This window comes from Sesamum indicum, linkage group LG7 (genome assembly GCF_026168435.1).
Source record: "Sesamum indicum cultivar Baizhima isolate 11 linkage group LG7, ASM2616843v1, whole genome shotgun sequence".
Lineage (NCBI taxonomy): Eukaryota > Viridiplantae > Streptophyta > Magnoliopsida > Lamiales > Pedaliaceae > Sesamum > Sesamum indicum.
In genome coordinates this window covers 14,709,966-14,724,270 of record NC_142663.1, presented here as the reverse complement: position 1 = coordinate 14,724,270, position 14,305 = coordinate 14,709,966, and the positions used below count along the sequence as shown (strand labels likewise).

Below are 14,305 nucleotides of genomic sequence, written 5' to 3'. Positions count from 1 at the left end.
GTGGGGTCGCAGATTTCGGTCTCAAAATAATTAATGCATAGTTTCATACCTTGTCAAATGAGGCAATTTGTATTCATAGAGAGCTAATTGTCAGAACTTGTACGGAGTTACGTGTCACTTTGAGAGCCCTTGGATGTTGAGGACATTAACTTTTATCATTCCGTGTTTTCGGATCAATCTACTCGTGTATGACCTTTTCGATCTGTGAAAAACATGCGGATCCTCATCCTGTTTGGTGATTATATAATTCTGGAGGAGTAAAATTGTCAACTGATATTTTTACTACTAACCCGATCAATATGGTAAAAAATAAAAAACTAATTATGTGATTGATTCAATGTAACTGGAGATCTAATTTGGACAAAACTTCTTTATGATTGACTTCATTCATAATATGTTATGGTTTTATCTGAGTTAAGAAAAAAAAACAAAAGATTGCAATATACTTTAAATAACCCACAAAAGATTACAATATCTTCAATGGTTGTAAAGATCTTTAGGATCAGCCAAGAATCAAAATGCACACATCAAGATCAAAGATCACATGATCAACTATATACTCAATTTGTATTAATTTTTTGCAGAAAAAACCACAACATTTATACATATATACATATATATATATATATAAATATTTATGTATATTTCAATTTACTAATTTGTTGGTTACTAAGGATAGAAAGGTCACCAAGTTCATGATAAAGAAAGAATAACTAATGGTAGTGGCTAAAATTGGTAATCAAATTGCAATTAATAGCAAAATTACAAAAGGGTAAATCAAGAACAATAAATATTTAATCTCCAAATGCCTCTAAAATATGTGGTTTTTAAAAATTTATTCAATAAAAATGATGTTTACTATGAGAAGAAAAACACTATAAATCCCTCGTCTTGATTCGAGCATCTGAAAGTTATCACTAGAATCAACTTTGTGCCCGTAACGTACTCTCGTACTGCAGATTAACAACCTAACTGTTTCTATAAGAAAAATGACTTAAAGGGACAAAATAATAACCATATTTTTTTTCCGCCACAATTTTAAAATTTCAACTTTGAAATTCTTTAATAAATATCCTCTAATAAATTGTTGCTTTCACAAAAATTAAATGCACCTGAATTTACTTGAATTGCAAGAAGCAATAAATGAATTCATATGATTCCATTCCATTTAAAGAGGGAATTTAATGATCACAACTTTGGTCTTGGTTACATTAATGTATATTTCACTTTAATCTTTCAACAAACATCTTTTGTTTTTTCTAGAAGATAATCCTTAAAAAATTATTAGGACTAAATACATTTTGCACCGTTAAATTATGCATAAAGTATATTTAAGGGTACAAAATCTATTTAACCCAATTTATCATGATAAACTTTCAAGATCTTTTACTTATTTTGCTATATATACAAAATACCAAAAAAAATTATATTTTTTATTTTAATTTAAAATTTTCTTGTAAATTAAACCGGGACATAGTATTAAAACAAGTTCCATGGAAAAATTGATATTGCGTCAACACATAATTTAAAAGAAAATCCAACATTATAATGCGATAACGTGATGTCAGTACTGCTGTATATTGTAATAAATCGGTTCGAATATACTATTCTAATTTTGTATTTTATTATATACATTTAATATCATATATAATGCATACCAACTATATAAAATACTTAAATACATACATACATATATATTAATGTGGATTTATGATGACAAGTCTATCCTCAGCCATAAATGATCAAATCCCACGTATTAATCACTCTATTCGTTTTTAAATAGAAGTTGCAACTACTCATTTAATATATTTAAAAATCAAAATTTATTAAATATATCAATAATTGTATATGTATGTCATAATATATATGAGAATATATACAATAATAAATTTGGAAGTACTATAAAAATATAAGGTTTGAAATATGTCCAAATCTTGACCACCTCAAAAATAGATAAGAGGTGAAGAAAAAGAAAGAAGGGGTAATGAGGTGGGCTTAGGAGATCTCATGGAGCAGTGGGGAGATACTCATATTCATACTCTCATCATCATACTGATTCTCTCTCTATGTGTGTGTCTATATATATATATATATATATATATATATATAGAGAGAGAGAGAGAGAGAGAGAGAGAGAGAGAGAGAGAGAGAATGGAATAGTTAGAGAATCCACAGCAGCCCTAACAAGATCATCAAATATCTGTGACCAAACCCTTTCGACTCTTTGCTTTTCTTGAAATACCCAAACAAAAAAAACAAAAAAAGAAAAGAAAAGAAAATCTGGTTGTTTTTATGTCTTTATAAATACCACCAACCACGTTCTTGGTTTTCAGTGTGTGTTGTGTGTGCTTTCTTGCACACAGCATTCGTGACTTTTCTTGTGGTTTCAGTGTGTGTTGTGCGTTGTTTTCTGCACACAGCATTAATTTGTGGTTCCAGTGTGTGTTTCTTGCGGTGGGAAAAATGGCTGCTGCTTTGGAAGAACCCCATGTTTTGGCAGTTGATGATAATTCACTCGATCGGAAAATTGTCGAGAAATTGCTCAAGAATTCATCTTGCAAAGGTATGTAATCTATTCCTGTCTGTCTGTTTGGAGTTGGTAATAATTAGTGATGACATCATGACATTGTTGCAGTGACAACTGCCGAGAATGCGCAGAGGGCTTTGGAGTATCTGGGACTGGTCGACGGCAACCACAACTCTACAACTCACAATGTATACTTATACCACGTAACCTCATTTTTAATTAATTCCTCAAAATTAACAAACATCTTCATTGTATAATCAATATTCCGACAACTTATGTTCGATTCTATTTCATCACAGGCATCAAAAGTAAGTATGATCATCACAGACTACTGCATGCCCGGAATGACAGGATACGAGCTTCTCAAGAAGATTAAGGTAATATTAACCAATCAACTCTAAATACATATCCTCCATACTATTCGATAATATTAACCAATCAACTCTAAATACATATCCTCCATACTATTCGATAATATTATTACAGTCGACTCTGAAAATCCTATATATGGTACCTGAATTTCAAACAGGAGTCTTCAATCATGAAGAACGTGCCCGTTGTCATAATGTCATCCGAGAACGTCCCTACACGAATTAACGAGTAATTTTACTATACTTCATGTCTCGGTTTAATTTCAGTTCAATTTTAGTACGTACAAGTTGTTGATGTTTGTTCTTAATTCTAAACTAATAGGTGTCTGGAAGAAGGAGCGGAAATGTTCATGTTAAAGCCTCTTACATATTCGGATGTCAATAAGTTGAGACGACAATTGCTATAAAGCGCGATGGTTAAAGAATCATGGAGGAATGTTTCTGTTTTTACCTTGTTTTCGACTTCATGCATGATCTTTCCTTAATTTTGACACAAATGAAGCATATGTTGTTGTGTAATGTTTGCTTTAAAACATGTCAACGTTTTTTTTTTATTAGTTCTTGTATTAGTATTTTATATGTGGTATTTGTATGTATGGTATATATAGTACATTGCATTGTCAAAGCCTACTACAACAATATGAGAAATGGAGAAAGTTTGTGTAATAATTAGTGCAACTCTTGTCATATTTTATAGTTAACCATATATTTTTCATGAATTATATTGTTGTATGCATATATCATTAATTGTCTATAATTAACACATCTTTTATGCAGAATTTTTGGTGCATATGATAACAATTACAAAATAAAAATTCCTATGAAGTGACAAGTGATGTGGGAAAGAATTGTAATATTTGGACCTATTTTTGGGCCATGCCGGAGAAACTAGAAATGTGGAGGAAGACAAGCAAACAAACAAGAAATTGCATACATTTTGCAAGCTTTTAAGGGTCTTTGCACTAAATTTTAAAATCTTTTAACTCAATTCAAGTTTGATCTTACCTGAATTAATTTAATGACAAGTATAATATACTTGTAGTATGATTGGTATATAGTTCAAGAAAAGTGACTAACCACATAACAAATATATTACATTTATTCTATGATTAGTTTAATTCGACCAAACCTGATTTAGTAAGAATTTTCCGTAAATTTTGGTTTGTGATGGAATAAGTTGTAGTGAACGGTGTAAGATAAGTAGTAATAAAAGTTGGGAATGTGTGAAAACAAAAGTTAAAACTAAAAGAAAAAAATTGAAATTTGAGTGTCTGAAAAAAAAAAAAAAAAAAACTTACTATTTACTATTTTACTTATAACTGCATAAGTTTTTTTGTTGTTTATGGCTCTTTGCTTAAACTAATTTATTAATTAGATAACTTAACTTTTTGCTTAAATCAACTCAACTGAAATTGATAAATACTTAATTTAAGCAGTTTAAAAATAGAAGTAGTAAAATAAAAACATACTTTTCAGCTAATTTCAGCAACAAACTGATAATTATTTATTTGCTTAAATCTCCTTGCCCGCATCGTAAGCTTGAACTTCATTTAACATGTAACATATTTTCGCTATGTTATAATGAATTTGAATTTCACTGAAAATATAAAAAATTGCTATTTTTATTCCACAAGAAAATTTTTATTGGGTAAATGGTAACACGAAGAGATGAACTTTATATATAAACCTTTCTTTTGAATTCATATCAACTCTATAGTGTTGCAACTTACGCATCAATGGGGTGTTTGGGTAAGTCTATAAACTCCTTAGAACTTGTTATAAAATTATATTTACGAACTTATAAGATAATTACTATTTTTTTTAAAATAAACTTATTAGATAAAATAAAACAAAATGTCACGAGCTTATTCTAAGCTACCTCAAAAAACAAATTATGTTTTCGCACAAAATTTTTTTAAAATTATATTACATTCATTTCGAAAATTCATCGTTTACAACTGACATTCTTTTCATATGATTTGGACTAAAATGCTGATGTTAGTGAAAAAATTACATAAATTTAAAATTTTACTCCTCATTTTTACATTTTCATGTAATAATTTTGTATTTATAAAAATATATTGTATGATATTAATCTCACTCTCTCTATATATATAATATTACTTTTTTTATAAATATAAAAATATATATGAAATTTAATGATGAGCAAAATAAAAAATTTATATGTTATTTTTTGTTAATTTTGGTATTTGCCAAATCCTATCAAAGACTTATGTAAATAAATTTCTTTTATAATTTTAAATTTTTTTTGAAATAAAATGTAATTTCTTATTTTGAAATAAGTATCCCGACAAAGCACATCGGCTATGGCTGCTTGAACGATCATGAAATGCAATTCAATGGCTTCTTCATTTCTCGAAGCTTTTCTATTTTGAGAAATATCAGTTTATCTGCCAATCATGTGAACGCCAACATCAAAGCGTTAGTTCAGCAGGGCCGCTATCAAGAAGCTCTTGAATCATACTCCAAAGACCCCAATTTTCCACTTTGTACTTCAAGATTCACCTTCCCTTCTCTCCTTAAAGCATGCGCTTCTCTTTCGAGTTTCCACTATGGCGGGACGCTCCAATCCACAATCATCAAAATGGGTCTCAGTTTTGATCCTTACATCATCAATTCACTCATTCGCATGTATGTTAAGTGTGGGTCGCTCTGCAGTGCAGTGAAACTGTTTGATAATGTGTCGCAATGTGAAGTTTCAGGTGAGGACGTCGCGCTTTGGAACTCTATCATTGATGGGCATTCCAAATATGGGTTCTTTGAGGAAGGTTTGGTTCAGTTTCGCAGAATGCAGGTGTTGAGTGTCAAGCCAGATGGTTACACTCTGTGTATTCTTCTTGGGATGTGCAATGATTTTCTGGGTATTTCATGTGGGAAGGAGATTCATGGTTATGTTGTGAGAAACATGTTTGATGAAGACCTATTTTTAATTACTGCGATGATTGATGTGTATTCAAGTTCTAGTAGGCCTATGGACGCTTGGAATGTTTTTGAGAAGTTGGAAAATAAGTACAATATAGCAGTGTGGAATTCCATGATTAATGGCTTTTGTGAAAATGGGCTTTGGAGAAATGGCTTGAAGCTGTACCCATTAGCAAAAAGTGAGGGTCTTGAGTTGGTTTCCACAACATTTTCGAGCGTGTTAACTGCATGTTCACAGGGTGAAGATATAGAATTTGGCTGTCAGCTCCACTGTGATGCGGTCAAGACAGGTTTCGAGAGTGACCCTTACGTTAGTACTTCACTTTTAACTTTTTATTCCAAGTGTGGATTTGTCGAAGACGCAGAGAGAGTTTTTTATTTGGTCAGAGACAGAGAGGTTGGATTATGGAATAGTATGATATCGGCTTATGTTAATTGTGGCTTTGCTAATGATGCTTTGGGTATCTACACTGAGATGCGTCGTAGACAGGTTGCACCTGATTCTTTCACCATATCAAATGCTCTGGTAGCATGCAGTATGATTGGATCGTTTTATTCGGGCACTATGATACATGGGGAACTGATAAAGAGACCATTAAATGACAATCTTGCCGCGCCAAGTGCTCTATTAACAATGTACTCAAGGCTTGGGAGTTTAGAAGATGCCTATAGAGTTTTCATTCAAATGAAGGAAAAGGATGTGGTAGCTTGGGGTTCTATGATATCAGGTAGTTGTGAAAATAAGAAATTCAATAAGGCGTTAGAATTGTACAAAACAATGGAATCCGATGGTGTGAAACCAGATGCTAATGTTATAGCAACTGGAATTATTGCTTGTGTAGGACTAAGAGAAGGAAAACTAGGTGGTTGTTTTCATGGATTGGCAATTAAGGAAGGAGTGGACTTGGATTCTTTTATAGGTAGTACTCTGATAGAGTTTTATTCGAAATGTGGACAACCAGATATGGCAAGAAATGCCTTTTCAAGTGTCTTGCAAAAGAATCTGGTGGTCTGGAATTCTTTAATATCATGTTATTCCCAGAATGGCCTCCCAGATGTCTCCGTTGCTCTTCTACCTCAAATACTGCAGGATGGCTTGTATCCAGACTCGGTATCAATCACCACCGTTCTAGCTGCAGTTTCACAGATGGCAGCATTGCTTAAAGGAAAGACCATACACGGTTACCATATAAGATTTCAGCTTCCCAGCGAAATTCAAGTAGAAAATGCTTTACTTGATATGTATATCAAGTGTGGATGCTTCACATATGCACAACGGGTGTTCTATAGCATGTCAAATAGAGATGTTGTCGCATGGAATTCAATGATGGCTGGTTATGGATCTCATGGTGAATGCCATAAAGCCATCAACTTGTTTCATGAAATGAGAAATTCAGGAATAGCCCCTGATGAGATAACGTTCCTCTCCCTTATCTACTCTTGTAATCATTGTGGTTTCATTGATGAAGGTCTAAATCTATTTCAGTTGATGAAAGAACACAGCATCGAGCCAAAAATGGAGCATTACATAAATATAGTGGATCTCCTAGGTCGCGCTGGACGCCTAAATGATGCTTGTGGATTCATAGAGAATATGGTCATTGCACCTGACCGAGGCATTTGGCTCTCTTTATTGTCCGCTTGTCGAGTTCATCGAAATGTTGAGCTTGGTGAATTGGCTGCGGACAACCTATTTAAAATGGAGCCGACAAGAGGGAGCAATTACATTCAATTATTGAACTTGTATGTAGAAGCAGGACTAAAGGAACAGGCTGCAAACTTGAGGACAATGATGAGGCAGAAGGGATTGACAAAGCTCCCAGGTTGCAGTTGGATTGAAGTGAAAAATAAGGTTGATGTTTTCTTCTCAGGGGATTCATCCTCTCCCAGGACAGTAAAGATTTATGAGACTCTTGATAGTCTTAGGAATAGCATGAAGAGAAAGGAATGTCATTGTGAAGCAGGTGAGACAATATATGAACCAGGATGAAGGATGTGCAAGTTTAGTGAAAACAGTGAGCGGCTTGAGGTCTCGCATAGCACTGTGACTGGCCGATCTGAAGAAAAACTTCTATTCCATTTCTATCTGAAATTTTATCAGGTTCTAGCTGGAAGATTTAATCCTAGAGTTGGGCAGATGGAGAATTAGCAATGATACAGCAGGCCTCATACTGCTGGTCAGGGCTTTGTTGAAGATTGGTTTCAATAGTTTGGTGAATTGCCGTGTGCTAAAGAAGTCGTAATGACAGATTGTGAAGTGCATGCAAAAATAAAAACAAAATACAAACACAAGACTGACAAAGTTGCCGTGGTTTGGAGTATGCTCCTTCGACTATGGCAGCTCAAGTTTCTCTTATTAGGACAGAGTTTCAACAGTTATAATAGTTAGCCATCCATCAAGGATTTATACTAGAACAATTGAAAAGTATGGCAGATTATAAATTTGCCTGCAAAATGTGGCATTTGATCAGATTTCACACACCAGCACTGGTGGCCTTCACAGTAGGACTATATGAGAAGCACTTTGTAATCAAGAATTGCATTAATGTTTCAAGTTTCACTGTAAATTAGCAGATACAGAAGCCGCGGCTTGTTAGATGCTCGTGTGCATATTTTATCAGACAACAAGAGCCTCACGTGCATCTATTGCAGAATGACTAAAATCTTCTTTGGAGACCAAAGATAAATTCTTCCCCTGTTTTTTCATTATAAGGCCCTTATCTTCACTTGTATTTCCCCCCACCCTCCATGCACTGTTCTGATTAGTGTACCTTAAATTCTTCATGTGATAAAGCATATACTTGAGTTCCAATCAAGATATCACACAACATCAACACTACCAAATTACAGGTAGGCCAAATATCCTGAAAACCAAAACGTAAGAGTTGCTTTTCAGAATCCATAATCTTGTATAACAGTAGTAAACTTGTAAAAGGCCTCAACAAAGTTCAGAAACAGTCAGTAAGTTACTAGATATTTCCTCATGAACTCTAGTCAGTACACCGTATCCAAAACTTTTTGCAACATGATACTGGAAATAGGGTCTTAGGGAAGGCAGTTAATTTGTTTCTCCGATTTTCACTATGTTGTATATAAATTTCTGTTGGTTCTTTACAGGGTAAAAAGGGAAGGCATAAGGAGGATCTAGTAAAAACTTATGTATATGCATAGAAGCCACAGTTAAATGAGAATACAAGGTGAAAGAGGTGTCACTCCCTTTTGTCCTCCTCAATATCTTCCCCGAGCCCAAAGACATGATCTGATGCAATTGATGTCTTCCTTTCTTTTCTTTCTACTTTGGATGCCAAGTCTCCAGCTACTATTACTCCTGCGGCAGTCAGAGAGATAGCCTCCTCCTCATCATCACCAGTCTCATACGCGTACCTGCATTAAGATGAATGCAAATATTACACCAGTCTACTAATATTAGAGCTGTTTGCTAATTATCGGCAGCTCACATATTTCCATAGTTCCACAGAAAATTCAAGAAAAGAGTCAACAGGCAATAAATCAACACAATGATGATGAGAGGTCATCCACTCAGCTCCAGCCCCATCACAATGTGTACACAGTTGTCTAGTTATTTCTTGTATATTGCATCTCGTTTTTCTTTTTTCTCGTTCTCCTAAGCATTGCTTAGTTAATGCATCTGTTGGTGTTGGTAAAACAGAAAACTTAGTGATACTTTCAAATTTCAGTATGTTACATGTGGGATTTACTTAGCCATAATAACAGAATGTGAAACACATCTCGTTTAATTAAGTACTGTAGGACGAGGGCATCTATCCAGCATGTAGTCTGAAACTCAAATATATCTTCTCCTCACAAATAATATATCTGAGGTCAAAATTTTATCTAGCCGTACCAAAGACGTTAATTAAATCCACTTCAATTATTAGAGTAAAGATTTATAGTATATAGGAATATAAATCTTCCATCTTCCATTTTAATTTCCCAGACAGAAAAGCATCGTTTTTCCTTTGTATCATTTCATATTACCACTGCACCAAATGCACCCATTGTCAAAACCAAATTATTTAACATTTACCAATACTTTTGGTATAATAGAACAAGCGATTCATAGAAATAATTTTTCAATGTATACACTAAACAGCTTAATCTTGCATTCAGAAGATATCAATTTGATAACTGCTCAACCACTCCAGTCGACAATATATTTCAGGAAAGGAGGACAAGTACGTTCTAAAATTTACCTAGTTGGATTATGTGAAGGAGCCAACAGGACGCATATAACCACCAATAACAAGAAAGCAAGCAAAGTCCAGAATGCTGGGATGACCCATGCTCTTCTCCACAATTCACTGAGGGGGTCACTAGCATTGAAATACAACTGAACGAGCAAAATGAACCAGCATTATTGGTCAAAAATACTGTAAGGGCGTCAGTTAACCAAAGTTGAGAAAGAGTTGCTATGCAATGGCCCGCATATGAATGTGATGGAGGATGGGAGAAAAGAAGTGAGCAAAACTACCTCATAGCCAATCCAAGCAACTGAAAGCAGAACTGATACTGCTAGAGCATTGGTGAACTTTCGGTAGAGCTCAAGTTTGGCCATGCTTCTTCGTATCTGAAGACAAACACAGAGGCAACAAGTTTTTTTCTGAATTTATAGTAAACATTTTCTTAGGAACAATAGCAACCCTTAATATTAAAACAAATGACCCCTGTTCAACATCAAGAAACCATAAAAAATCAAATCATCAAGAAGAAAAGAGAAAATAATTTTCTGGAGAATAAGTTCAGCTTTCAAAGAGATCCGTAAAGAGCTATGATATTCAAAATTATACAGTAGAACCAAGTTAAAATGTTTCCCGAAGATGACACAGATTATTCCAACAGCAATAATTTAATCTCCAATAGATAAGGAAACCTCAAACAACCAATGTAGAACAAAACCTTATGTTTCTTTCAACATGCAGAAACACCATGCATACTGGTACTTGTAGAAAAAGATGATACTTAAAAAAAGTTAGTTGGCTCACATATTAGTATAGGATATATAGTTAATAGACAGGAACTTCTACCCAAAAAGAATATGGTAATTATCTAATTATTTACTTGTAACTTCTTTGATTAAACAAAATAAAATGGGCATAATTTCAAATACTATCACACAAGGCGGGGGGTTTAAAGAAAAGAGGAAGTGCAGCAAAATATGAAGAGAGTCTAGCTTAGTACCAACAACCCCTCTTGTTCCCACCACATGCATGCGCGCAACACAGCAATGGGAACTATAAAAAGAGAAGGAACTGAGGAAGGAAGAACAAGGAAGAAACAGTTTCTGACACTAATGGCTCCGCATTGACCTGATAGAAATTTCACACTTGCGCTCTGATCTTTAAATACTGTGATATATAGTTAATACAACTGCAAGTTAATTCATTTAATCTGCATGTTTTCTACACCCATCACCACCAATCAGTATAATGCACAAGCTATCCCTTAATAAAATGATCCGTTAAACAGTTAAAGCAACACTATTAGCACTTTTCTTTCTACTGATTTGTGTATACACGAACAACCCCCCCAACCCCCAGTAGCACCCAAAAAACAAAAAGAAGGTAAACAGCCCATCCCCACCCTCCACCCCTGGGCCCTACAAGTAGAAGGAAAAATGGCAAAATCACCTGTAGCTTCTCCAAAGTCTTGGATAATGATGAAAAGATCCAAAGAATAAAGCAGGCATCAAGAAGTGCTACTGGTAGCACCAAGAAGAGCCTGGTTTTTCCTGTAAAGTCGTTGATATTTCCCAAATGCTCTACAAGCTCCAGGGCTTCTGAAGCCACAAAATATACCACACCCAGAAGAATTACTTTCGAGGTTATGCCTCCTAGGGTTGGTCTCATAACACCATAACCCATTGAAACCACAAGGAGAATAAGACGAGAAACAGTTTTCTTTATAGCACTGAAAGTAACTGCCGAAAGAGTAATTCCAATTGGTCTACTCCCAGTGGCATTAAAGTTTGCATACTCAAAGTACCAGAGGGCCATTTCACACATTCCCAGTCCTATCACAGCTGTGATTTGGTAATGCAGTTTTATTATATCTTTCCAGTGTTGCACAAACCGCAAAAACCATAGAACACCAAGAGCAATGTATGCTAGAGACATAAGGCCATAAAATGTCATCAATGGTGCCATCCTACCTGGTAGATAACCTTCTGGATTTCTCCAGACAGTTCTTCCATTCATTACTGTACCCTTCAGTTCTGGGTCACAAAACACAAAGTATAGATAATACATTCCAGTTTTATTAATCTCAACAGTCTGAAGCACCATATTAGCCTCTTCACTGTTTCCCTCAAATGAAACCTGTAGCTTTCTTGGCCATCCTGGGTTATCGGGATCTTGGCGGATTATTACCTCGCCAACTTTGCATAACCCCTCCTTAGCAAGAGCAGGATTGCAGCATATTGCACTGGAATTCATATAAGCTCCTCCAATCTTATCTCTGTCTTTGACCTCAACTATAATGGCCTCTACCACACCAGTACTTTGCTGCATCTCGTTCTGCTTGTTGGCAATCTCTTTTGGTCTCCTAAATGTGATGGACTCAAACCTGGAACCAATATGGCATAGAAAGTAACTATTACATTTTCCAGTCTTGTAAGATTTAACTGATATATCTGGTTTCCATGCTCCAAAGAAGCCACCACAGAGGTCTGGAAGAATTTTGATCCCAGTACACAACACACAGAGAACTGGAACTGCCTGTCAAAATCACTACAGCAAATGTCGCAATGGAACCTCAACACACTCCTTCTAAGTAACCCAACTTCTTAGCAGGAAAAAGGAAATATGCATTCTCATGCATACTTGTGTAAGTATGATTGTGTGTAAAACGAATAAAAATGCATAAGCACAAAAAGTTGATTTTTCCCATTAGAACTCTTAAACGGAGCTGCATCCATTTAATTGTTTCCATAAACAGTTTTGATTATATACCAATTTTTATAGATGTTACCACGGATAAAATACCAAAAAAGTTACATTTGAAAACAAAAACGAAATTTGATTCTAAGGAAGATAGCCTGTTAAAAAATCACAGCAAGTAAAAATCTGACCAGGAACATAACCTCCATCTGATGTTAATGTTTTGATTTCATTTCCGATGCTACATAACTAACAGATATCTTTCTAATCAGCATTGCTTCGGAAACAATAGAATGTTTTGAACCCCAAAAATTATCTCATTACTGTGGGGAAAAAGAAAAGGTCAAGTAACTGCATAAGAAAAGAGAAGGGACAAATTTGTATATTGCGCATCTTTCATGCTACGGATGGAATGCAATAAAATCTAAACCAATTCATCAGAAATTTAGGCGTTTACTGTGTTCATTTTGCAGTCAAATTGCACGGGAAGAATCCGAAGTGTGGAGCCTCATCCTTGGTTTTTGCGCCAAAATAAGCAAAATAAATGTGCAATATATACAACACATCAATCTTCTCTCAATTTCCCCCTACTGTCTTTTTGTATGATATACAGCTGCTCACACATGAAGTATAACTAGTCCCGCTAACAAGCCTCAATTAAATTTTTTAACATGCCAAAGTCTTGAAAGCCCTATGTTTGCACTAAATCTACATTTGGTCAACAGAGGCATCAACTTTGGTATCACCCAAAAATCTCTAAAACCCCTCATAAACCAACAACTGCAAAACAAGACAAAATCTCGCCACAGTCAACTATTAAACTTGTTTATAGAAACATTGAAAAGCAAAGAACCAATAAACAGAGTGTTCGTATCACAACATGCCAAACACAAACCATAGATAGAGCCCATGTCAAAACCTATCACAATAGCAAACCAAATTCAGGAAAAAAGAAGAAGAAGATCATCACCCGCAATTATATCAACAAATACAAAAGTAGAATGCAGGCAAATAGAAATGCACGGAGAAAACCACAAGAGAAACAGAAAATTAACTTTAATTCCAGCAAACCCTTAGCAATCTATATACCTAATGAAGGATTTTCCCTGAAGGGGTTTATTAGTATCATCATTGGTTGTGGTTTTGAGCGGGTCAAGATTCTTGGAAGCATACAATCCCTCACTGCCCCCATGGAAGAAGAAGGAATTAAAGCGAGGAATGAATCCTTCATTCTTGTACTCATGGATCGACGCTCTCACTCCATTTCCGCAAAATAACAACAAAATCCCAACAAATATTACCGTTCTCCTTCCATTTCTATTAAACATAAAGCATTGGATCCCTCTGCGGAATAGCATCTCCCTCTTCCCCTTCTCCCTCTATACGTATATATATACGTATAGACAACCAAAATTTTGAACCGGGCTTGTTTGGATTAGTCTGAAATTGAGAAAAAAAAAGTAGAACAACAGATGGGAAAACGGAGAACTGTTTATTCTGGTGGATGAATGATATGAAGTAGTGTTGTAAATTGTACTTTAGTCTACTTCTCCGAAGATATAAATATT

At 34.8% G+C, this 14,305-nt stretch overlaps 3 protein-coding genes across 3 annotated transcripts; 2 read left to right on the top strand and 1 right to left on the bottom strand.

Annotated features, from left to right (window-relative positions):
- The first annotated feature begins 2,053 nt into the window (after positions 1-2,053).
- Positions 2,054-3,451, top strand: LOC105166974 (two-component response regulator ARR17). Its single transcript, XM_011086512.3, has 5 exons — positions 2,054-2,563; positions 2,636-2,715; positions 2,827-2,904; positions 3,057-3,127; positions 3,221-3,451. The coding sequence occupies exons 1-5, from the start codon at positions 2,464-2,466 to the stop codon at positions 3,303-3,305; spliced, it is 414 nt and encodes a 137-aa protein (XP_011084814.2). The 5' UTR covers positions 2,054-2,463; the 3' UTR covers positions 3,306-3,451.
- A 1,751-nt stretch (positions 3,452-5,202) lies between these two features.
- Positions 5,203-8,528, top strand: LOC105166972 (Tetratricopeptide repeat (TPR)-like superfamily protein). The gene has a single exon (XM_011086509.3). It carries the CDS (start codon positions 5,249-5,251, stop codon positions 7,829-7,831), a length of 2,583 nt encoding a protein of 860 aa, XP_011084811.2. The 5' UTR covers positions 5,203-5,248; the 3' UTR covers positions 7,832-8,528.
- Positions 8,529-8,788: 260 nt separating this feature from the next.
- Positions 8,789-14,295, bottom strand: LOC105166973 (uncharacterized). Its single transcript, XM_011086511.3, has 5 exons — positions 13,827-14,295; positions 11,490-12,423; positions 10,334-10,429; positions 10,056-10,192; positions 8,789-9,225 (listed from the first exon to the last, which is right to left on the bottom strand). Exons 1-5 carry the CDS (start codon positions 14,093-14,095, stop codon positions 9,051-9,053), a joined length of 1,611 nt encoding a protein of 536 aa, XP_011084813.1. The 5' UTR covers positions 14,096-14,295; the 3' UTR covers positions 8,789-9,050.
- Positions 14,296-14,305: the final 10 nt, after the last annotated feature.